Below are 26909 nucleotides of genomic sequence, written 5' to 3' on the forward strand. Positions count from 1 at the left end.
ACAGAAAAGCAAAAGAAAATACAGGGCTATTGTTAAATCCAAATTGTCAGTTATGCATATCAGAACAGTCTAATGCTAGGTACACACTATGCAATTTTCTGACAGATTTACTTTCAGATCGATTATTTCCAACAGGTCTGATCTGATTTACAGTGAAGAGAAAATCGATCGTAAAATCAATTGGAAATCAGATTGGATCTGTCGAAAACAATCAATCTGACAGTAAATTTGTCAGAAAATTGTCTCGTGTGTTCCTAGCATTAGAGTCAAAAGCTGTTCATCTATTAATTCTGAACTAAACTTTTAGGGTGCAAGAACAAACATGTTTGTGTACTAGCAAAAGCCTGTGGACAATAGAACCATTGTACAGCTACTGAATGGAACTTGTCAATCTACATGAAGCATTGAAGTAGTGATGAAAGATAAAGTATGCTTTTATTATGACATTTAGGGCTCTTTCACACTTGGACATTGCATTAGATGCGACGTTAAGGTCGCATAATGTGCCCCTAACGCAACGCATGTTAGCTTTGAAGTTGGACGTTATATAGAGCCGCATTATGCGTCTCTTCATGCGTCCGTGATGCATACTTTTTGACGCATACTATCGGACGAAAACGGCGCATGCGGCAAAAAAAAACAAAAACAACAGTACTGAGCATGTGCAAACATCCAAAAGCAGCCACATACGAGTATAATGCACAGCACACTGCACTTTCATTTATCCTGCTGCGTTATACTCCAACGCAATGTGGGCAGTGCACTGTGAACAGCCCATTGATATTTCATTGCTGTGAATTGGGCTGCGTTACAGGCTGCTCTAACGTGCGCCTGTAACGTCCCACTGTGAAAGCAGCCTTAACCTATAAATGCAGAAGGAGCTGGAAAAGTAAATTCCTAGCTCAGACATGGAGCTGGGTATCATGGGAATTAGTGATGATCTAAACAGTTTGCCGGTGGGTCAGTTCCTGGCGAATAATGTCCATTTGCCTGGTCGCTTTAAAGCCAAGATGGGAATCGGTCCAAAAAACCCCCCCAAACACTTACCTAAGGAGAGGGAAGGTTCTGAGTCCTACAGAGCCTTCCCGCTCCTTTCATGGTCCCCTCCCTTAAGTGCTGGCTGTCCCGTTTGAATCCCCCACCGTGGGGGACTTCAGAAGTCTTCAGGTGCCGAGTCCTCCCAAAGACAGGCAGCTCTATACTGTGCACATGCAAGAGAAGGCGCTCGCTTGTGTGCAGTATGGAGTGCCCCTTCTTCGGACAGATTCCCACTGACATTAATGCACACATATTCTGCAGGAGTACACCACCAGCTGTTTCCTGTCTCTAATTACTTGGACTAGTTAAGGCTGCCTTCTGCTCCAGTGAGTTGCCAGAACTTTGTAGTATCTTGCTGACCCGAGTCTCTAGAAAAATCCTTGTACCTGTAACCTGATCTGTTCCTGTTCCTTGCCCTGAGATTTGCCTTCCTGTTGCCTCTGTATATTCTGTCTGACCCTGATTCCTGCCTGCTCCTTTGTACTTTATTAATCGTTTCAGTGTCTGTATTGCTGCACACTGTGGTCATCACCTGTTCCTCCGTTCAGGTTTGTAACACGCTCTCCTTCCTACAGCGGCTACAGCACCTATCATGCACACTCACGCCAGCACCCTGCAGCACCCTGAATGCTGTGGGTGCTCCAGGGTGCCTGCATGAATGGGCATGATAAGTGTGGTGGGGGAAGGAGAGCCTCCCTAACATACCCTGCAAATTTGGAGTTTCTAGCACATACAGGGCTTTGCCTCCTAATTTACCACACTCAGTACATGAACTTTAAAATCGATTTTATCAAAAACTACAAGGTCTTTAAAAAAAAAAAATACCCCTTGTTCCTACTGTCCTCCTTAAAGGGAACCTGAACTGAGTAAAATTATTTAAAATAAACACATGACGTAGCTTTAAATAAATATTACATACTAACCTCACCGCCGGTTCCTTTTAGAAGCTCACCATTTTCTTCTTACAGTGATCCCTTCCAGTTCTGACAATATTTTGTCAGAACTGAAATATACCAGTTGCTGTCAGTTATATATCAGCAGCTGTCAGTTACAACTGAATGTGCAAGGTAATGTCCATGTTTGCCTTATGACTCAAGTGGATGATATTACAGTTTAACTGTGTGCTAACCAGGAAGCTTTTATGGGGTAATGGCCATTTTTAAAATGGAGGACGGAGAAATCCATTGATCACAGTGGACAAATGGGATGCAGGAGAGGAGAAAGAGATTAAGGAGTAGATTACATGGGAGGCAAGTATGATCTGTGTATGGTTATTTTGACTTTTTATTTTCAGTTCAGGTTCTCTTTAACATACCCTAACAATTTGGTGTTTCTAGCATGTGTGGGGGCTTTGCTATTAAGCTATCGGCAGCAGAGTCAGCAGCTATTAAACTTTAAAAATAACCATTAAAAAAGCGTTTGCACAAAATACGTATTTTTGGGAAACTATTTTGCACTTGATCCTCCTTCGCCATGCCACTGTTTTGGTACACAGGTTTTGGTACACTTTTTCTTACCTTTTTTAAAGAAATTGTGGCCGCAGAGATGCTCTGAAAGTTTTAGATGTTCGCCTGCCATATAAAACCTGTAAGATGAGGAAGTCAGCCCCCCCCCCCCCCCCAAAGAAATGAATTGTTGGTGGGGCTCTGTCCCTTTATTTTGGATAAAATGCCTTTAATTTGCATGATGAAATTTAAAATGTAAAGTTTCATCATCTACTATTACTACCACCCTACCACCACATTATACTTTTTCAAAAATACTATTTTATGAACATATGACATTTTAACAATATCATTTCTTTTTATACTAGCCTTTACTCTATAGTTAACTGATTTAATCCCAGACTTCCAATGCCTGCATAATCTGCTTTGTCTATCTTCTCTTTTGACTTTTTATTTTCAATTCAGGTTCTCTTTAACATACCCTGACAATTTGGGGTTTCTAGCATGTGTGGGGTCTTTGCTATTAAGCTATCGGCAGCAGAGTAGGCAACAATTAAACTTTAAAAATAACCATTAAAAAAAGTTTGCGTAAAATACGTATTTTTTGGCGACTATTATGCACTTGATTCTCCTCCGTCATGCCACTGCCCAGGTTTTGGTACACTTTTTTCACCTTTTTTTTTAAAGAAATTGTGGCTGCAGAGATGCCCTGAAAGTTTTAGATGTTTGCATGCCATTAAAGGCTATGGAGCTCATTGTGAGCGCAAAATTTGATGTTCGCCCCATTACTAATGGGAATACTTGTTACATTCCCAGCACGAAGCTGTCTGCAAACATCCAAAAGCAGCCACATACGAGTATAATGCACAGCACACTGCACTTTCATTTATCCTGCTGCGTTATACTCCAACGCAATGTGGGCAGTGCACTGTGAACAGCCCATTGATATTTCATTGCTGTGAATTGGGCTGCGTTACAGGCTGCTCTAACGTGCGCCTGTAACGTCCCACTGTGAAAGCAGCCTTAACCTATAAATGCAGAAGGAGCTGGAAAAGTAAATTCCTAGCTCAGACATGGAGCTGGGTATCATGGGAATTAGTGATGATCTAAACAGTTTGCCGGTGGGTCAGTTCCTGGCGAATAATGTCCATTTGCCTGGTCGCTTTAAAGCCAAGATGGGAATCGGTCCAAAAAACCCCCCCAAACACTTACCTAAGGAGAGGGAAGGTTCTGAGTCCTACAGAGCCTTCCCGCTCCTTTCATGGTCCCCTCCCTTAAGTGCTGGCTGTCCCGTTTGAATCCCCCACCGTGGGGGACTTCAGAAGTCTTCAGGTGCCGAGTCCTCCCAAAGACAGGCAGCTCTATACTGTGCACATGCAAGAGAAGGCGCTCGCTTGTGTGCAGTATGGAGTGCCCCTTCTTCGGACAGATTCCCACTGACATTAATGCACACATATTCTGCAGGAGTACACCACCAGCTGTTTCCTGTCTCTAATTACTTGGACTAGTTAAGGCTGCCTTCTGCTCCAGTGAGTTGCCAGAACTTTGTAGTATCTTGCTGACCCGAGTCTCTAGAAAAATCCTTGTACCTGTAACCTGATCTGTTCCTGTTCCTTGCCCTGAGATCTTTATTTGCCTTCCTGTTGCCTCTGTATATTCTGTCTGACCCTGATTCCTGCCTGCTCCTTTGTACTTTATTAATCGTTTCAGTGTCTGTATTGCTGCACACTGTGGTCATCACCTGTTCCTCCGTTCAGGTTTGTAACACGCTCTCCTTCCTACAGCGGCTACAGCACCTATCATGCACACTCACGCCAGCACCCTGCAGCACCCTGAATGCTGTGGGTGCTCCAGGGTGCCTGCATGAATGGGCATGATAAGTGTGGTGGGGGAAGGAGAGCCTCCCTAACATACCCTGCAAATTTGGAGTTTCTAGCACATACAGGGCTTTGCCTCCTAATTTACCACACTCAGTACATGAACTTTAAAATCGATTTTATCAAAAACTACAAGGTCTTTAAAAAAAAAAAATACCCCTTGTTCCTACTGTCCTCCTTAAAGGGAACCTGAACTGAGTAAAATTATTTAAAATAAACACATGACGTAGCTTTAAATAAATATTACATACTAACCTCACCGCCGGTTCCTTTTAGAAGCTCACCATTTTCTTCTTACAGTGATCCCTTCCAGTTCTGACAATATTTTGATTAAGGAGTAGATTACATGGGAGGCAAGTATGATCTGTGTATGGTTATTTTGACTTTTTATTTTCAGTTCAGGTTCTCTTTAACATACCCTAACAATTTGGTGTTTCTAGCATGTGTGGGGGCTTTGCTATTAAGCTATCGGCAGCAGAGTCAGCAGCTATTAAACTTTAAAAATAACCATTAAAAAGCGTTTGCACAAAATACGTATTTTTGGGAAACTATTTTGCACTTGATCCTCCTTCGCCATGCCACTGTTTTGGTACACAGGTTTTGGTACACTTTTTCTTACCTTTTTTAAAGAAATTGTGGCCGCAGAGATGCTCTGAAAGTTTTAGATGTTCGCCTGCCATATAAAACCTGTAAGATGAGGAAGTCAGCCCCCCCCCCCCCAAAGAAATGAATTGTTGGTGGGGCTCTGTCCCTTTATTTTGGATAAAATGCCTTTAATTTGCATGATGAAATTTAAAATGTAAAGTTTCATCATCTACTATTACTACCACCCTACCACCACATTATACTTTTTCAAAAACACTATTTTATGAACATATGACATTTTAACAATATCATTTGTTTTTATACTAGCCTTTACTCTATAGTTAACTGATTTAATCCCAGACTTCCAATGCCTGCATAATCTGTTTTGTCTATCTTCTCTTTTGACTTTTTATTTTCAATTCAGGTTCTCTTTAACATACCCTGACAATTTGGTGTTTCTAGCATGTGTGGGGTCTTTGCTATTAAGCTATCGGCAGCAGAGTAGGCAACAATTAAACTTTAAAAATAACCATTAAAAAAAGTTTGCGTAAAATACGTATTTTTTGGCGACTATTATGCACTTGATTCTCCTCCGTCATGCCACTGCCCAGGTTTTGGTACACTTTTTTCACCTTTTTTTTTAAAGAAATTGTGGCTGCAGAGATGCCCTGAAAGTTTTAGATGTTTGCATGCCATTAAAGGCTATGGAGCTCATTGTGAGCGCAAAATTTGATGTTCGCCCCATTACTAATGGGAATACTTGTTACATTCCCAGCACGAAGCTGTCTGGAAAGTGGTACACATTAGGGTAAAACACACAAAAAAATCAGTCAATTCTATTTGCAGACTGGTCATCTTTACTTAAAACATTAGTACCGTATAACCTTGAATATAAGTCGACCTCGTGTAAAAGTCGACTCCAATATTTAGGCCTCTTAAGCTGCAATTTTTCATTGACTCAAGTATAAGTTTACCCTGCAAAGTTAATAGCTGCACTTGGTGCAGAGGAAGAATTAGCAGCTGCACTTGGGGACCAGGAGGGGTTAATTACTGCATTGCATACAGTATTGCAGCCATTAACCCCTCCTGTCTCTTAAATGCCACCAATAACTCCTCCAGGCCCCCACATGCAGTAATTATTCACTCCCCTTCCTGCAGCCCAGTATTCCCCCATTCCCCTTTTCCTTGTAAATTGTTGTGGCCAGGACTTTCAGACCTGTGTTTTCTTACCATTTCCTTTATCAAGAAAGTGTTACTTACCACTGGGTAAATTGGAATGTCACTAACTTAGTGTTGCTCGTGACTCGTGTATAAGTTGACCCCTACACTTTTAATTAGTGAGTAAGGCCTAAATTTCTAGACATATAGCCAAGTTTATACAGTATTTACCATTTGTTCACAAAACATCATTGGAAAGCTAGAGTGATGCTGGAGATTTTTTTGTAATGATTACTACTGCAAATCAAGCACAGACGAAAGTGGTACACAGATTCAGGTGTCTGAAAATGAAAGCATCAATTAGCAGTACTTCAATACAGTGGCGTAGCAATAGGGGGTGCAAAGGTAGCGACCAAATCGGGGCCCTTGGGCCAGAGGGGACCTGAGAGGCCCACCCTCAAACACAGTATTAGCTCTCTATTGGCCCTGTGCTGGTAATAATCATTTCTATAGGTGCTTTTATTAGTAGTAATCATTAACAAACTGTTCCCCATCCCCTTCTTGCACCTCTGACACTGGTGTTGTCCTCGGCAGGTTTTGGTGTGCCTTATCAATTGTTATGTATAGATTGCTTGGGGGGGGGGGGAGGGGGGCAATGTAAACCTTGCACAGGGGCCCATAGCTCCTAAGCTACACCACTGCTTCAATATACTATTGATTATGATGTTCCTTTATTTGTGCTTGGAAGAATTAATTTACAGTACCTCAGAGACTTCAAAATTTACTTACCATGTTTCTTGGATTTGACATAAGAAAGTGCTGTGCAACGTGTGCTGGCAGAAGATTGAAGAGAATTCTTTTATTATCTAGTTTGACTCTCTCCATGTCATCTCTTTCCTCTTCTGCCTATAAAAACATTTCCACATCAAGATAGTTCAGCTAAATATAAAAGATACTGTTAATAAAAAAAGTCAAAGAAAATAAACATTCCATCTGTTTTGATGTCAAAATTTGACTACAAGTAATTATGATACACCACTAAGCATTTATTCTTGCAGCTAACACTGCTATATAAGCTATATTATAATTGTATGCAGCATAGAGGTGATTAAAGTTACTCTTGCATTTTACACACATAGGAAATGATTCATTAATCTTCCCTACTTCATTTAAAGGGTCTTTTAAGTCACGTAACACAATGAGAAAAACAAATATAGGATTCCAGGAAAGTCCTATTAAAGGATTAGGACTATAGATACAGATGTATGAAAATAAGGTTACTTTTACTTCTGGTATACTTGAAGTTCTGTTTCACCCTATATTTTTTATATTTGTAAACTTTTGAATTCATTAACTTTTGAATTCATTACTGGGAACGGGAAATTGGAATAAATCCCACTGAAGCTTTCTTGAGTTCTCTTGTGTCACTGACATAATCCAGTTGTATCACTCTGCATCATAATCCTTCCAAGGCTATAGATATACTGTATCCCTATATTGAACCAAGCTGTGGTGTGGCTTTTTTTGTAAAGATGTTGGTTACTAGCAGGAGTTATATGCTAGTGGAAATAGTTTTTACATTTGAAAGAGACTTATTTTGGGATGAGGGATTACATTAGGGTGGATATGGGAGGGAGGTCATGCAGGAAAATATGTTAGAGGAAATTGCTAGGCTATATAGAGGGAATACTGATTTATTTTGAGGGGGTAGGGGAGGAATAGAAGGGGAATTTTAGTAGATATGCAGATAAAAGCTAATTGACAGCTTTCACAAATAATACTCTAAGCAGTGGACAGATAGCTCCAGAAGCAAAACTAAAAAGTACCCTTGCTGTCAGAGGACAGATTTGCATATATCATTCCTGCTTGCTGGGATTTATTATCTTTATCCTCTTTATCCTTCAGCAGTGGTGTGTCTCTGCTAAACCTAGCTATTCATCCTTCTGGCAAGAAGTAGTTTGTTTTATGATTTTTTTTATTAGCTGTGCATAATTACATATTTGCTATAAATTTCCATCTTAAAAATAATCTTGTACAGTTTACAGTTATTTGAATCAATAATTAGATATTTTAATTTGAAGAATATTAACTCTGACAGCAAGGGGAGACCTAATAAACTGGTAATTAAAAATAATGTTATGCAAAACTGTGTCCTGGTTTAACTGTGTCTAATACAAGTGAATGCATATATGAAACATAATTTATGACACTTCTGTACTTGCCATGTATATTGCACTTTCATATTTTATGTGAATGTGATCATACTTTTACCTTTCAGGCAAAAGCAGTTTAGGCATATTAAAGTGTGATGTCCAGGGTTATCTCTTGTGCAGACAAAACATTCTGTTTGTTGTGAAACAGATTTTTTTAGCTTTACAACATCAGTGTGCTTACTGGCTGTCTTAAGTCAATCATTGTTAAAAAAAAAATAGAAAGTGGTGAGTTGTGTGGAACCGTGCTACATCACACTCAGAAGGTCTAATAATGTCTTTTATGGATTACAGCCCTACTAATTAGACTCCCTGAATAGTAAAAACTCACACCCCTTTTAATTATAGGCATTCCCAGGACCAGTGCACATTTTGGAAAACCCAGTTAGCTAAGGAAGGAAATTCAGCAGTATGCATCATAATTAACGCTTCAGACTGTTTACTTAGGGTCCAATCACAGCAGTTGTTAAAAGGTGTGTTTAACATTTATGAAGATACAAATTGCCCCCTTATTATCCAGGTTATATTTTGAAACTTTACATAATTCATGTATTCACTATATTAAATGTATGACAATCTTAAACCAATTATTATTAAAAAACAAACAGGGAGATGGTGAGTCATGTGGACCCCTGCTGTGTCAGAGGGAATAAGTCTAACAGACTGTGAATTGCACAGATGGTTTAAAAATTGAAGGAGATTTTAACTAGGAAATAGGGGTGAGGAGGGAAGATATAAAGAGAAGATATAGACAAAACAGATTATGTAAACATTGGACGTCTGGGATTAAATCAGTTAAATATAGAGTAAATGCTAGTATAAAAAGAAATTATATTGTTAAAATGTCATATGTTCATAAAATAGTGTTTTTGAAAAAGTAAAATGTGGCAGTAGTAATAGTAGATGATGAAACTTTACTAAGTTTCATCATGCAAATCAAAGGAATTTTATTCAAAATAAAGGGACAGAGCCCCCCCCCCCCCAACATTTCATATTTTTCTTTAGCTAACTGCCTCATCTTATAGGTTTTATATAAATTATGACGATGATGCTCTCTTCTGCTCTGTATTTGTATAGTCATAATATTCAGTGCCACTTTAAAGGTTGTAAACCCTTTGGCACTGGCTGGATAGTGTAATGTTTAACCACTTCAGGATCACAGTTTTTTTTTCCCTAAAAACCAAAACAACCAAAACAATTTTCACATTTTAGCACTCCTCCCATTCATTCAGCGATAACTTTATTGTTACTTATCACACTGAAATGATCTATATATTTTTTTCACCACAAATTAGGCTTTCTTTGAGTGTTACTTTTTGCTAACAATTATTTTATTTTATATGCATTGTAAAGGGAATAATAAAAAAAGTGAAAAATAATATTATTTCTCAGTTTTCAGCCATTATAGTTTTAAAATAAAATGTGGTTCGATACATAAAACCCACATTTTTTATTTGCCCAATTGTCTTGGAATTTAAAAAATTTTTTACACGTGTTTTATTTTGGGAACTATGGGGAAGGGGTGGAAGGGGTTAAAAAATAATAAATTGAGGAAACTAATAATAATTTTTTCTATGTAAAGTGTAATTATTATTTCATTATTATTAATATTATTATGGTGTAATTGGATGTATTTTTATTTTTTGCCCACAAGATGGCGCTACTGAAACTGTGTTCTCAAAGCGGATCTGAGATGAACTAACTATAACAAGTAACTTGTCTATATATCTTATCTAAAGTTTAGATAGTTTACACAGCAAATCTAGCTGCAAACAGCTTTAATAGAAAATGATTATTTCTTCCTATGATACAATGACAGCAGCCATGTTGTTTGTAAACATTACACATAGGCAGGCTTATCTGTATCTTGAGCACTCAGCCTGTGAAAAAAAACCGAATCCCCCCTCCTCCCCTCTGTCTCTGAAATCAATGGCTAGTAACACCTCCTCCTCCTCCTGCCCAGACTAAGCTCCCATGAGCCCTTGCTACTGCCAAGGCTCTCTGAAAACCTGTTTATAGGGAATTAGAGTATTAAAACAAAAACAAAAAAGTGTTTGGATTGAGGAAAGCCCTATAAACAATAGGAAAGGAACACAATTATGCAATGAGTAAAAGTTTGCCTCGGATCCACTTTAATAGAAACGTGGAAATGTCCGGTGCTTTTTTTCACTGTGACCTTGCAGCTCATTGCTGCAGGCTCTCAGAAATCACAGGCACGGTGATTGGGGTTGGGAACAGCTGATTCTCATACTCCAATCACAGAAGGAGGGGATTGTGATGGTGAGGCAAATGGAAACAGTGTGGGGATCGCGAACGTGGTGGTAAGTAAACAGTACGCATATCTAAGCCACTGATCTGCACATGAATTATACAGGAGCGTAGATATGCGTACCAAAGATACTGAAGTAGTTAAGGGCTCTGCCTCTGACACAGGCGACTCGGGGTTGAATCTTGGCTCTGCCTGTTCAGTAAGCCAGCAACTATTCAGTAGGAGACTTTGGGCAAGACTCCCTAACACTGCTACTGCCTATAGAGACTAGTTTCTGCAACTCTGGTGCTTTGAGTCCGCTAGGAGAAAAGTGCAACATAAATGTGATTTGTCTTGTCTTTAAAACTTTCTATATATTTATGAATGTGACCTGAAACATTACATTTTCAAACAAGTCCTGAAAGTAGATGAAGAAATCCTAGTTAAACAAATCAACCAATATTTGGTCATGTATGTATTAAAACAATGATTTAAAGGAATCCTGACCCCAGGCAAAACTAAGTTAAGCACAGGATCCATGCACCTCTGTGCATAGTCCTTTCCTCTCCTTGTTTCCACCCAGTTACTGTAAACATTACTTTAAAAAATGTATTTTCTTCTAAAGTCAAATTTTCAGACCGCAAGAGGCATTATTTTAACAAGTGGCTGAGTTGATGCAAATTTTATGTTAATTTTGTACAAAATCTTTGCAGGTTGGAATCGAGCCTGTCAAAATAATCAACTATTGCATTTAGCTTTTCCAATTCTAAGCTGCCAGCCAACATTTGCCTAAAATTAACATAAAATCTGCAATGATTGAAAATGATTAGCATCTCATTGAACAGCTTTACTTGAAAGGGTGCTCAGCCTCACAGCCCAGGTATTGGGAGACAAAGTGGTCTCCTACAGCTTATAAAATACCCACGTACTGTAGATGTCCACATATTTCACTGATCATGAAAACATGCAAAAACATACAGTGGGAAAGTTTGGGCAACGTTGTTAATCGTCATGATTTTCCTGTATAAATCGTTGGTTGTTACAATAAAAAATGTCAGGTAAATATATCATATAGGAGACACACCAGTGATATTTGAGAAGTGAAATGAAGTTTATTGCATTTACAGAAAATGCGCAATAATGGTTTATACAAAATTAGGCAGGTGTATACATTTGGGCACCACAAAAAAGAAATGAAATCAATATTTAGTAGATCCTCCTTTTGCAGAAATTACAGCCTCTAAACGCTTCCTGTAGGTTCCAATGAGAGTCTGGATTCTGGTTGAAGGTATTTTGGACCATTCCTCTTTACAAAACATCTCCTAGTTCATTCAGGTTTGATGACTTCCTAGCATGGACAGCTCTCTTTAACTCACACCACAGATTTTCAATTATATTCAGGTCTGGGGACTGAGATGGCCATTCCAGAACATTGTACTTGTTCCTCTGCATGAATGCCTTAGTGGATTTTGAGCAGTGTTTAGGGTCCTCGTCTTGTTGAAACATCCAGCCCCGACGCAGCGTCAGCTTTGTCACTGATTCCTGGACATTGGTCTCCAGAATCTTCTGATACTGAGTGGAATCCATGCGTCCCTCAACTTTAGCAAGATTCCCAGTCCCTGCACTGGCCACACAGCCCCACAGCATGATGGAACCACCACCATATGTTACTGTAGGTAGCAGGTATTTTTCTTGAAATGCTGTGTTGTTTTTCCTCCATGCATAACGCCCCTTGTTATGCCCAAATAACTGAATTTTAGTTTCATCAGTCCACAGCACCTTATACCAAAATGAAGCTGGCTTGTCCAAATGTGCTTTAACATACCTCAAGTGGCCCTGTTTGAGCTGAGGGCGGAGAAAAGGCTTCTTCTGCATACAGCATCTCCTTGTGTAACGTGTGCAGAATGGTTTAACGATGCACTGTGATTCCATCTGCAGCAAGATTATGTTGTAGGCCTTTGGTGCCGGTCTGTGGGTTGACTCTGACTGTTCTCACCATTCGTCGCTTTTGTTTATCCGAGATTTTTCTTGGTCTGCCACTTCGAGCCTTACCTTGAACTGTGGTCTTTCATTTCCTCAATATGTTCCTAACTGTGGAAACAGACAGCTGAAATCTCTGAGACAGATTTCTGTATCCTTCCCCTAAATCATGATGGTGAACAATATTCATCTTCAGGTCATTTGAGAGTTGTTTTGAGACCCCCATGTTGCTACTCTTCAGAGAAATTTAAAAGAGGAGGGAAACTTACAATTGACCCCCTTAAATACTCTTTCTTATAATTGCATTCACCTGTGTATGTAGGTCAGGGGTCACTGAGCTTACCAAGCCAATCTGAGTTCCAATAATTAGTTCTAAAGGTTTTGGAATCAATAACATGACAACAGTGCCCAAATGTATGCACCTGCCTAATTTTATTTTAACAATTATTGCGCACTGAAATATTATATTTTGATAAAGTTTAATTGACAAGGATCCTGTTGATTAGACTTGTCTGAGGTTGTTAAATTAGTGGAAGTAATCTCCCATTTGGAAATATTGGAAATGGTGAAGAAGGGATTTGTGGAGATGCGTCTTGTTTCTATTTAAGAACAGAAGTCTTTGACCATCATTTCTCTCTTTTAAAAGTTACTTGGTGGAGAACAGAGATTGGTATACACATGCTACCATCCCCCACTGAAATAGTAGCCAGCTTCTCCCCCACAAGGTAGCTAACCATCTGGTTCCTATTATTGAGAGTTGGGGGAGGACATTCCTAAGTACAAGGGAGCTATAGCAATGCTCTTTCAAAACACTGTATTGAAGATATATAGGAATTCTAACAGGATGGTATCTGTAAGACAACTATAGTATTTTTAGATTAGTGAGATATATGTGAGAACATATATATGTATATTAATGAGAAGATAGATTTTCATATTAACCTGCCTGGCGTTCTATTAAGATCGCCAGGCTGGCAACCGGACGTTTTTTTTTTAATTAAAAAAAAAAACTATTTCATGCAGCCAACTGAAAGTTGGCTGCATGAAAGCCCACTAGAGGGTGCTCCTAATCCGCACTTCTGATCGCCAGAGGCGATCAGAAGTAACAAGAAGGGCCGCAATGAGCGGCCCTTCTTGTTTTGCTTTCCATGGCGACGAGCGGAGTGACGTCATGGACGTCAGCCGACGTCCTGACGTCAGCCGCCTCAGATCCAGCCCTTAGCCCTTAGCGCTGGCCGGAACTGTTTGGTCCGGCTGCGCTGGGCTCGGGCGGCTGGGGGGACCCTCTTTCACCGCTGCATGCGGCGGATCGCCGCACTGCGGCGGCGATCAGGTAGCACACGCGGCTGGCAAAGTGCCGGCTGCGTATGCTCCTTTTTATTTCATTGAAATCGGCCCAGCAGGGCCTGAGCGGCACCCTCCGGCGTCTCTGGACGAGCTCAGCTTGTCCAGAACGCTCAGGAGGTTAATGAGTAAATTTGTTTAGTAGATAAGTTTAAATATGTTAGCAGATAGAAGTAGAAGTTAGTATCATTTGAATTAACCAATCAAAGGCAGCTTGGAACCTGAGACGTCAGGAACTCAGTGTTTATTTAAATTAAGGAAGAGGGGGGTTGAGACACACATGCTGGACATTCATACACTGACTGAAGACTCAGGGCACACATACAGACATTTGAGTCCTGATACTTTTACAGACATTTCAAGACAAAGAAACTTTATTTTATCCTTATTTTATTTTGAAATCTTTGATAACTATTTTTATTTTATTTAAAAGAATTGTACTATGGACTTTGTATTTTTATAATCTGATACAATAAACCTCACTTAAAGGTTACTTTTGCTCATCGCCTATTTGTCTGGAGAACAAAGACATTTGCTGAAAATATTCATAAAAGCTTCTACTATATTACATATTGGCGAGCCAGAACGACTTGGAAAACGATATTTTCACTTTCATCACGGGGGAAGATTGATATTTTGAAGAATTTTTATTCATTTTTGAACTTTGGTTTTGGCGGGAAAAATCTTCCTATCTCTGAAAGTGTTGGATGTTTTCCAAGAAGATCTACTGAAGCTTGAAGTAACGGTTGCAGAGGAGTGACGTTTTTTCCAGTGGCGGTTGAGAAGTCTACCAACTAGAGTCTGATAAGTATGGATTTTATTAATTTTTCCGCAGAGAAGAGTGATTTGATGTTTAAGGATTTAGGGACATTTACTAAAGATTCTGAGTTGTGGATTTCTATGTATAGCCAATGCATGGCTGCAAATGAAGAAATAGATTCTCCTAGATTTACTTTGTGTAAGATTAAAAAGAAGACGAAAAATGTAATGAAGTTAGTACAGATGTTTAATTCTTTGATTATTGGTGAGGCAAATGTGTCACAAGTTACCACAGACGTGCAATCTGCATCTCAGATCTGTACGGTTCAGCAGGAGTCAGAGGGCTGTCCAAATTGTGACATTTTAGCAGCATATTTAGAAGAGTTGGAGAGGCAAATATAATTTAGAACACAGCAAATGCTAGAAATACAGAGGAAAAATGTGATTTCTGTGATAACGAAATCTGGGACAGATACAGGCATTACTCCATTAAGGGCTCCACCTAGTGGGTGTCCTAGTAAACTGCATGTATTTCCAGATCCACTGACATGTATTGAGGGTGACAGCAGCGTGAATGCTGAGAATAAGGAGGATGAAGAAGAAGATTTTACTCCCAGGGAACTAATTAAGAAAGAAATGTTAGATAGAGCTAGAAAATTAAAATTAAAAATACATGATCAGTTGATGAAGATATTTAGGATGCTTCCAGCTTTTAATAAAAGTTTGGATGCAGTTGAATTGATGACAATATTTGAAGATTTCACCGACAGATTCAATTTATCTGAATTATAAAAGAACACTGTGTTCCGTTTGTGGTTACCTAGTCACATGAGTAAACGATTAGAACCAAGCGTTATTTTATCAGCTGGAGGTGAAGAAAGGCACCACAGTGAGGATGATAGACTAAGACAGTTATTAAAGTTCATGACTGGAGATGAAGTTCCAAATTTGGATTTGTTAGAGTCATTAAAGGTGACTCTTGAAACTGATCCTTTTGAATACAAACAGAAATTCTTAAAGATATATAACATGCTGTTTACAGTAGAGGATGAGTCATATTCGGCTTTAAGAAAAGCTTTTGTTAAGAAATTTCAATATTTGGATCCTATCTCAGCTACCATTGCTGTAGAAAAAGAGAATCGGAATCAAATAGCTGCGTTCACTGACAAAATTCGCAGGCAGATCAGAACTAAGAATATCAAAGCTAAAATTTCTGCTAATAAAAATGTTGAAATGCAGGGAGGAGACTTAGGTAAGGTCTCTTTTTCAAAACCAGCTGATGCTGCCCCCTGCACGAATGAGAAGGAGAAGCTGGTATACCAGAAATCTCCAATGGTTTGCTATTATTGCAATTAGCCTGGACACACCAAATGGAAGTGTTATAGGTTTTTCAGATATGTGCAAATGAGGAAGAATTTGGGTAAAGAGAATGGATTGGTCAATTCTCAATCCAAGCCTTCTGCACCAGCTGCAGAGGTAGAAGTTCATGCATATTCACCATGTGCACCTCTGATCAAACAGTTACATGAAATCAAGATCAGCTATGATGGTAATGATGATAATGACAGGTTTGAATCAGTGGGGCTGCTAAAAACTCCATGACTAGCAGAGGTTAAACCAATCAGGAACTTGGAATTTGTGGCACCTTTGTTTTTAGACAATTGCGGAAGACCATTTGTAAAAGGCATTTTACAAGGTGAGGAATTTTTATTTTTGCTAGACACAGGCGCTCAGATCAGTGTCACAACAAAAGATTTGCCATTGCAGCCTGGGGCACATACATGCGCAGTTGTGGGTTTTGACGGGAAGACAGAAAACAGAGCTACTTTGTGCAAAAATGTGTCTTTTGAAATTCCAGGTTATTTGCAGACTGAAATTGATATTTGGCATTATAAAGGGGCGTAGTCGATAATTGGTTCAGTTGAGATGACGAAAAGAGGCTGGGTTCTGGATCTGGGTAATGCAGTAATTTGGAAAGATTCTATCAATCGTAAACCAGTGTTGATAGACCCTAACGATTTCCATGAAGTGAGTAGCATTTGCATGACAGAAGTCAAAAACACCTGTTGTAAATGGCCTGAGGTTGATGACAATCCAAGTTTGACAGCTGTCATACAAAAGTATCCACAGCTATGGGCTCAGTTTCGAAGTGAAGTGGGAACTATGAAAGATGTTGTAGTCAACATTGAGGGCAAAGACCCTCCCCCACAAAGACAATACAAGCTGTCGCCAGATGCGATTGAACAATCGGTAAATTAATCAAAGATTTATTAGATCAAGGTGTTATAAGAAAGGCAAATTCTTTATGTAATGTGCCGATTTGGAGTGTAATCAAGCGCGATCAAACTTATCGTTTTTTGTTGGACTTACGTATGATTAATAAATATACTCCAAATATCACACAGATTGTGTCAAGTACGCCAGATGTCATGTCAAAATTGTCAGCTAATGCCAAATATTTTTTGAGTCTGGACATAGCCAACGGATACTTCTCCATTAAATTGGCAAGAAGTTGTCAATAAAAATTCGCCTTTACCTATAATGAACAATTTTTATTTACTCGTTTGCTTCAGGGTTTTCATTCTTCAAGTTCAATTTTCTGTCAAGCTATGACAAAGGTGTTATCAAAATTCTCGAGACCAGATTGTATTATATCGTACATCGATGAGGTTTTGCTGTTCACTGAAACAGAGAGTGAGCATTTGCAACTGCTAGATGAATTGTTCATGATTTTGTCAGAAGCAGGTCTGAAATTAAATACCAACAAGGTAAAACTTTTGAAAACTGAAGTGGAATTCTTGGGAGTGAAAATAGCCCATGGTGTAAGACAGACATTGCAAGAAAGGGTTAAAGCTGTCATGTCTCTTCCCATTCCAACCAGTCACAAAGCACTGAGACAATTCCTTGGTCTTGTAAATTACTCGCGAGAATTCATAGAAGGCTTTGCTGAAAAAGCAATCAATGAATTGTTGCAAGGAGAAAGTAAAGATTGTTTTGGTCCATGGGAAGACCGACATATGCAGGCATTTGAAATTTTGAAAAAGGCTTTGCAAAATGCACCAGCATTAGCAACAATTGATAAGTCACCAGAAGCTAGTTTTGCTATTCAAGTGCATGTTTCAGATGTGTCCATTTCAGTGGTTCTTTTGCAAAAACAAAGTGGAAATTGGAGAATATTGGGATATTTTTCTAGACTGTTGACACCTGTGGAAAAAGGATTTGATGTTTGTGTCAGACATCTGCTGGGAGTTTATTATGCAGTGAAAGCAACTGAACACATTGTGGGTTTTAATAACATCATTTTGCAGACTCCCCATTCTACTTTCAAACTTTTGCTAGAAAGGAATTTGCCAGGCGTGACTAACCAAAGATTCAATCAGTGGTTATTAGCTTTGTTGACAAAACAAATCCAGGTAGATCACAATGCTAAATACATTCTTCCTCAACTAATGGATTACCAAGGGCAAGAACATACATGTCCTAGTGAGAGTTTGGAAACGTTTGTCCCTCTCTTCCGGCGGGAAGGCCAAACGTTTGACGAGCCAGTGTTTGTAGATGGTTCTAGATATCAAGTTGATGGAAAATACTGTACAGGCTATGCGATCTGGTATCCTAAAAGAGGTTATGTGATCCAGCATAAATTACCTGGTCATTATTCAGCACAAAGAGTAGAATTGCAAGCTGTCAAAACAGTGCTGGAATTGGATGAAAATATGAATAAAAATAGTTTAGTGATTTACACTGATTGTTCTTGGTTGACACGTTCATTGCTAGACTATTTGCCAATTTGGAAGAGAAGAGGTTTTGTAGATTCATCTAACAATGCTCTTGTGTATAAAGACATGTTACAATCGATTATTGAAATTGCAGAAAGAAATCCTTTAGCTTATGCGATTATAAAGGTTCCCGCTCACAGAAAAGATGATAGTGAGTTGTCTGAAGGTAATAATTTGGCAGATATGTTGGCCAAGGAAGCAGCAATGAGAGGAGAAGAGATAGAACAGGGAAAGTCTAAATTGATTGTTGCAGCTGCAAGAAAAGATGATGATGTCACAAAGGTATCTTTTGCAGCAGAGCAGGCTAAAGATCCTTTTTTGGTAGCTCAAATGACAGATCCTAAATCTCCTTTTGTTTGCAAGGATCAAATGTTGTTTACGAACTGAGAGGAATTCTGTATCCAGTAATTCCTAAACATTTGCAAGTGGAATTTGTTAAATTCAATCATAATAGTTTGGGACATTTGGGCCAGGAAAAGTTGCTAGAAGTTTTGAAGGAGAAGTTCTATTGGGAGAAAATGGAAGAGACAGTGCAGAATGTAGTTAAATCATGTTTGATTTGTGCGCAGATAAATCCCAGGCCAAAAGGACAGAAACCACCTTTGCAGAGAACTCCACCTGCAGATGGTCCTTGGTCTGCATTGCAAATTGATTTTATAGGTCCATTGCCTATGGGTAAACAAGGTTTAAGATACGCGTTAGTTGTGGTTGATGTTTTTTCAAAATGGGTAGAAGTTATTCCCTTGAGGAAAGATGATGCATTGAGTACTGCTAGGGCTCTAGTCAGTCATGTGTTTGCAACATGGGGAATTCCACAAAATTTATCTAGTGATAGAGGAACACATTTTACCGGAAAAGTAATGCAAGCAATGTGTAATATCATGGGAATTAAGCAGCAGTTTCATGTGCCTTATCGTCCACAGTCAGCAGGCATTGTGGAAAGGATGAATAGGACAATGAAACAAAGAATTGCTAAAATGCTAATGGAAAAAGGAAATACTTGGGTAGATGCCATTCCTTTTGTTTTGATGGGTATTAGGAGCACTCCCAATGCAACTACTAAATACACTCCTTTTGAGTTGATGACAGGAAGGAAAATGCCACTTTTATTTCCTCAGGAACCAAGATTGTCTACTCCACAGAGAGAGGCTATAGAAAAAACAAAATGGTTACAGTTGTTGCAGGAAAATTTGAATGCAATTTTGCCACATGCTGCATCTCATATGCAGAAATTGGTGCCACCTCATTATTCAAAATTTGTGAAAGGGGCATTAGTGATGGTCAAAATGTTTAAAAAACCAGGACCATGGCATAGTAATTGGGAAGGCCCTTTTGAAATTATTGATACATTTGGCCAAGTGATGATTAAAATTAAGAGATCTCAAATCTTTGCGAAAAATGTTCGTAGGCAGCAAGAAATGTGGATTCATGTAGATCAATGCAAATTATATGTTCCAAAATAATGATGCTGCATTTGTTTGACAGGTATCATGTCTGGGCATAAATCCAAATGGAAGAAGATTGATCCAAAGAATGGATTAAAGGGGGATGCCATGAGAGACAAAGCAACAGACGTTTTCCTGATGTTTATTTTTTATGTGACTTTGATTACTTCAGTGATCCATTGTTTGACAGTGACTGTGAAAGCTGAAGAAACAAACTTAAGTTCTGAAGTTTCGATAAAGGACAATACACTATCCAGAGGAAAAGGCTATTCTTATGAAGAATTTTTTAAATAAAGTACTGTAGATACCAAAAATGACATTGTAGGATGTTTTTGCCTACGTTCGGATAATGATTGTTGTTTACCACTGTTTTTCCAACATACTACAAATATAGGTGTCCAAGCAGTGATAGAATCAAGAAATGTATTCACTAAATTGACAGGACAATATATCCATAATGATATAACAGGAAATATAAGTTGTAGTTTAACTGAATTTAATTTTTGGTACGTACAAATCAAGGGCAATGACACAGCAAGTTGGTCTGGAAATTGTACCAAAGGAACTGGGAGTGGGTATATGAAAGGGAGAAAAGGGGAAAAGGATGTTTTTTTGTCCCAAGGTGTAATGGTATTCTTATTTCCTGATAGTAATGCAATTAAAAGTGATGTTGAAGGAGATATCAATAGATTTTGGGAATTTCAAATATGTAAAGGAGATGTAGTAGCAAATATAAAAATTAATTTGACTGTGAAAAATATAGTGTATCCGGAGATTAAAGTTATGCCACGTTCTTTAGAAATCAAAGAAGGATATAAGGATATACAATTGATATGCAATACTAGTGTATTGTTACCTCCAAATGCGACTTTAACATGCAGTAAAAATAATGAATTTTTAGGAAATTTTTACAAGGGTAATATCCATGTAATTAATCAAGGTACTAAAGGGAGTGTAAAATGGATAGCATCTAAACTGATTTATTCTTTAAATGAAGTGGCTATGGAAGATGATGGAATTTATAAATGTTGTATTAGTCTACTAGGATTCCCTACTAAATGTGATATGACTCAAATCACAGTCAAATCTCCTGAAAGGACCATTTGTAATGATACAAAATTTTACAAGGCAAGTCCTTTCCAATTCAATCATTTCCAGACCAAACCACTGTTAAGAGAAGGAAGATTTGTGATATTGGAAGTGTAATATTTCAAGTTGGAAAATTTCCACAAGATATCCAATATGCCAAAATTATCTTGCAAATTCGATACATGGAATGGAACAATGGTTTGAAAATAGTTTTGAAACTTTTCCTAGGAACAAACGAGGCATTATAGAAGGTATTTTAGGAGGTGCAGGAACCATTGGTGCCATAACTAACAGCTTGGATGTAAATACTTTGAAATCTGATTTAGAAACAGTGGGTTTGTTGGGAGGTAAAGGATTAAAGGTGCAAAGGAATATAAACCAATTGATGGAGCATATGATAATACAAACTGCATCTGTTTTAGGTCCTTCTGTATCACATTTGCAAGATATAGCTTTAATATTGATTGATAGTGAACAAAAATCACAGTTGGCAAGGATATGTTTGGAAACCCAAACTGAATATTCAACAAATTTTAAAATTATAGCACAGGCTTTCCAAGGAGGAATAACACCTCTAGGAATATTACGAAATTTACCTAAGAAATATAAATATGCATTGAATCATATAGATTTGTGGATTAATAAATGGTATGGATGCAATCAGAATGAATGCATTAGTACATCAATGATACCAATAGCGGGTATTATTATTATTATTATTTATTGTATTTATATAGCGCCAACATATTACGCAGCGCTGCACAATAGATAAAAGGATTAACATACAAGGTAGGACATACAGGAAACTCACAACAAAACAAGATCATGCAAATGATTTGATAATAGTGTCATAGGTCAAAATAGAGACTGTTCTAGTCCACAAGAGGGGTGATTGTCAGTAAGATTGCATAATCAAGCTGGAAACACTAAGGGAGATAGCCCTGCCAGAGGCTTACAATCTAAAGGGTGGGGGTGGAGACAATAGGTGTGTCTGCGAGAGGGTGTCTAACAGAACATATTATGGTGCTGGTGTAGGGGGGTATGCGAGCATGAAAGGATGAGTCTTGAGAGCTTGTGTGAAGGTATTAAAGGTTGGGGCAAGTCTGGTGGCTGGAGGGAGCGAGTTCCAGAGAGCAGCTTATTGAGGGTGGGCCTGGCATTCCAGAGGCCACAGGAAACACGGAGCAAATGCCTAGGGGTAGGATGGATAGGAATAAGGTTATGCCGAGGGGGTGTGTGGGTAGAGTTTGGGGGGGAGGGAAGGGAGGTGCATGGGGGTTGAGGACCAAAAGGGAGTCTAAGGACAAAAGGGGAGAGGGTGCGGGGAAACAGAAAGGGGACAAGGTGTAGAAGGAGGTGGAGGTACAGCATGGGGTGATGGGGGAGAGCGAGATGGGGAGGGAGATAGCTTGGAAATGGTGGAGGGGTAAGGGAGTGAATAGGAGGGATCATTTTGTACTGATGGGATAAGGTAGGATGGGGTGTGGAGAGTGGAAGTATAGACGGGGGACAGCAGTTAGACCAAGATGAGATAAATGTCACCAATGATGTGGCTGAAGGGGTTCAGCAAAGTTGCATCAGTAATTAATCTGGTAAGGAGCAGTCCACAGGAGATCAGCAGTGAAGTTGGCAGATCATCATTGATGGCAAAAAAAAACAAAAAACAAATTATAGTGCCTGTGACTATATTAGGGGTTCCAGTTAGTGATACACAATTACTATATTATAAAATGTTTTATAATGATTTTGCCATGGATGAAGGAAGTAATACTGTTGATCAATTAGATTTATCATCATGTTTACATTTTCAATCAAAGGTTATTTGTCTGCCTAATCAGGGAAAACCTATTTATCATTCATGTTATCACAATCAAAGTCTGTGCACTGCAAGGATTGAAAGGATTAACACTCACACTGATTTAGTCACACACGTAGAACAAAGAAAGATTTGTTTTCAAGTAATGTCCAGTGAAGAAATGGTTAAAGGGCATTTTAAATCATGTGTTCATTCAGAAAAGTTAGTTAGAGGTTTGTATTGTGTAGAAGGGGATATAAATGCAGTTAGTTTAAATGATTTAATAATTAACATCACATCTTCGATATCTGAAGATGTTGATAGTCTCCCTATACAATATAATGTTTTACAAATAAATGAATTTCCCTGGGATAAATGGACAAAAGAAATAATTAAAGACAAAGGATTATTGTTAACCCTAACTAAAGAGTTGCATGCAGCAGAAATTAGATTTAACCATCAGCAAGGAATATTGGAAAATGTAGAACATGATTTTATTACATTTTCTAGTACGTCTTTCTGGAATAGTTTAAAAAAATCGATAAGAACTTTAGGAAAAACTTCAGTGTTATCAGCTGCAGGAAATTTATTATTACATCCTATATTCCTTTTGTTTATAATAATAGTATTTTGTATTATATGTCAAATAATTTTAGCGTTTAGAATTAGGAAATTTTATAGATTAATTAAAATAGAAATTAGGGAAATAGAATTATATATCAGAACTATGATTCAAAGGAAATTAAGACAATTGATTAATGTGGACAAAGATTAATGTGATTAATGTGGACAAAGATTCTGGAGAAAGAGGAGCTTTGACAAATCTTCATAGACCAGTATGAATGGATACGAATGTGATGTGAATGTGAGTAATGAATGATTTTATAATAAAAATATTGTAATATTTTCAAGGGGGAGATATGAAATATTATATTTTGATAAAGTTTAATTGACAAGGATCCTGTTGATTAGACTTGTCTGAGGTTGTTAAATTAGTGGAAGTAATCTCTCATTTGGAAATATTGGAAAAGGTGAATAGGAATTGTGGAGATGCGTCTTGTTTCTATTTACGAACAGAAGTCTTTGACCATCATTTCTCTCTTTTAAAAGTTACTTGATGGAGAAGAGATTGGTATACACATGCTACCATCCCCCACTGAAATAGTAGCCAGCTTCTCCCCCACAAGGTAGCTAACCATCTGGTTCCTATTATTGAGAGTTGGGGGAGGACATTCCTAAGTACAAGAGAGCTATAGCAATGCTCTTTCAAAACACTGTATTGAAGATATATAGGAATTCTAACAGGATGGTAGCTATAAGACAACTATAGTATTTTTAGATTAGTGAGATATATGTGAGAACATATATATGTATATTAATGAGTAGATAGATTTTCATATTAATGAGTAATTTTGTTTAGTAGATAAGTTTAAATATGTTAGCAGATAGAAGTAGAAGTTAGTATCATTTGAATTAACCAATCAAAGGCAGCTTGGAACCTTAGACGTCAGGAACTCAGTCTTTATTTAAATTAAGGAAGAGGGGGGTTGAGACACACATGCTGGACATTCATACACTGACTGAAGACTCAGGGCACACATACAGACATTTGAGTCCTGATACTTTTACAGACATTTCAAGACAAAGAAACTTTATTTTATCCTTATTTTATTTTGAAATCTTTGGTAACTATTTTTATTTTATTTAGAAAAATTGTACTATGGACTTTGTATTTTTATAATCTGATACAATAAATCTCACTTAAAGGTTACTTTTGCTCATCGCCTATTTGTCTGGAGAACAAAGACATTTGCTGAAAATATTCATAAAAGCTTCTACTATATTACACACACTTTCTTTAAATGCAGTAAACTTCATTTTACTTCTCAAATATCACTGTGTGTATCTCCTATATGATATATTTAACTGACATTTTTTTATGGTAACAACCAACAATTTATACAGGAAAATCATGACGATTAACAACGTTGCCCAAACTTTCTCACCCCACTGTATATTTTACCAAAGATTTTAGTCTGCAGTGGCAGTTCATCTGATGAGTAACAGGTAGCCAGTGCCACCCGTGTATAATATATCTCTATTCAGTACTGAAAATAAGGAATAATAAATACAAAAATACTTTGCATTATCTTTAAATACTGTGATAAAAATTACCTGAACAGCCCAGAGGTAATCTAGGCGTAGTTTCAAGTCCACCTGTCTAGAGTGGAGGGCTAAAGCACAAGAAAATAGCAAAATGGCTAGAATAGGTTCATAGCCTCGCATATAAAATGATCCCCGTCTGAATATATGAAAACAAGAAAAGAAAACAAAGTTTTATTCCAGATATCAATAAAAAGAGACATAATGAACATTCATCACAGGATTATAGATTAGCATGAACCTCTCTACAAGTAACTGAAAGTCTAATGGATAAGAATGTACAGTAAGTCCATCTCTTTTTATTGCATTTCTTTCTAACTAAACCATCTCCATGGCCTGCTTTACTGAGGGCCTGAGCCCACTAACGCAGTTGTGCGCAGTTGTATCCGCTTCTGTCCACTTTTCAGCATCTGTAACATTGATGTGTTGCTGAAAAGCGGACACAACTGCGCACAACTGCATTAGTGGGCTCAGGCCCTAATGCTAGGTACACACCATACAATTTTCTGTTAGATTCTTCTGTTAGATTTACCTACAACATGGAAAAAAGCTATCTGGCAGGTAAATCTATGAGAAAATCTAACAGAAAATTGTATGGTGTGTACCTAGCATAAGGGTTTCCAGTGGCATGTGATGATCTCCCCTCCAAAGGATTCATAACAGTATTTGAGCTGTTGAATTAGGTTTCTATGGTTGCATGTGGTGAATTGGAAGGCGGTCATTTGAAACAGTTACCTGCTCCCTCAGTGTAAATGACAAATATAAATGCAATCAATGTAACTTAAAAATATTTTTGGATAATATTCTGCATGTTGGTGCAATGCCACTGCAACTGAGATGCACAGACTGCTTCAATTAATAGGGAAGAGTAGAACATTCTTAAAAGATGCACAAGATGCAAATCTATGTTTACTGGGAGGTAAGATAGCAAATAAAAACCTAGTATCTGTCATTGGCTAGCATAGCTTCCACTTCCTGGGTGAGTTGTAATTTAATTTACATTTAAAATCAAATGTAAGTCTGCAGGTAAAGATCAGATGGCTAATGGTTCTAAGGTAAGTTCCTGTACATTTTGACGAAGGCAGACTATAGATATTGTAAAAAGGAATGCATTGGAACAAAGAGACATGATTTATTTGAGTTTTGGATGAAATAAAGAGAGGTTAAAAGGTTTGAACCTACAGTATGTTCATTTTTTTAGTACTGTATCTGTATCCATTGTTTAGATATTAATCCTTTTAATTAAATAGCACCAAGTTCTTCAGTGGTGCTGTACACACATTTTACAAGTGTCATATAAACAAACACGGGCAGTGCAAATAATATACTGTACAGTTGTATATCCCACCTTATATTTCTATACAAATGGGACAGAACAGCAATACTAAGATTAAGCATGAAAGAGAGCTACTAAATGAAAAAACTACTCTAGAGTATTATGGAAATAATCACTTAATTTGCTATTTTGCCAACATCATTCAGCCAGCCGAGACTGTCATTTCAGCAGTTTAATCTGACGGGTGAACCCTGGTTGTCAGCTGGCACACTAAGACCAGTAGCTTATGAAGAGAGCATCTAAGCTAGGACTGACGTAACTGTACAGTAGTATACCAATAAAATGCAGCAGATTTAGCGTCATGAAGAAAGGCATAGTGGGTACAAGTTTTAGAGTCTGAGACTGACATGCAGGTCCAAATAGTGGGCTGAATGTATGTGTGGGATGGAGTACTAGATAATACTGAGAGATCTGGGCGTATGGAGGTGGAGAAGGGGGATGGTGGCTGGGGGTGAGTTTTAAGACATGGGGCCTGATTTACAAAGCGGTGCAAAGTGTTTGCACGCGAGTGAAAACCCCTTTATCACGCCTAAACTCAGTTTAGGCATGATAAGAAGAAACTCGCGCGAATTTTCCGCGCGCAGGCGCGCACGCAGCACCCGGCGCTTCGCGCGAAGCTCCCATTAAGCCCTATGCGGTAGCTTCGCGCGAGTTAGAGCAC

At 38.2% G+C, this 26909-nt stretch overlaps 1 protein-coding gene across 4 annotated transcripts in view; it reads right to left on the bottom strand.

Moving 5' to 3' along the window:
* Positions 1 to 26909, bottom strand: part of ADCY1 (adenylate cyclase 1) — a 643071-nt gene that overhangs the window by 112290 nt on the left and 503872 nt on the right. For all 4 annotated transcript variants that reach the window (XM_068236507.1, XM_068236509.1, XM_068236508.1 and 1 more), the window contains 2 exons: positions 24925 to 25051; positions 6893 to 7009 (listed from right to left, as the gene is read on the bottom strand). In XM_068236507.1, coding sequence (XP_068092608.1) covers positions 6893 to 7009; positions 24925 to 25051 — 244 coding nt within the window. The remainder of the gene's footprint in view (positions 1 to 6892; positions 7010 to 24924; positions 25052 to 26909) is intronic.

Source organism: Hyperolius riggenbachi, chromosome 5 (assembly GCF_040937935.1).
Source record: "Hyperolius riggenbachi isolate aHypRig1 chromosome 5, aHypRig1.pri, whole genome shotgun sequence".
In the NCBI taxonomy this organism is placed as follows: Eukaryota; Metazoa; Chordata; class Amphibia; order Anura; family Hyperoliidae; genus Hyperolius; species Hyperolius riggenbachi.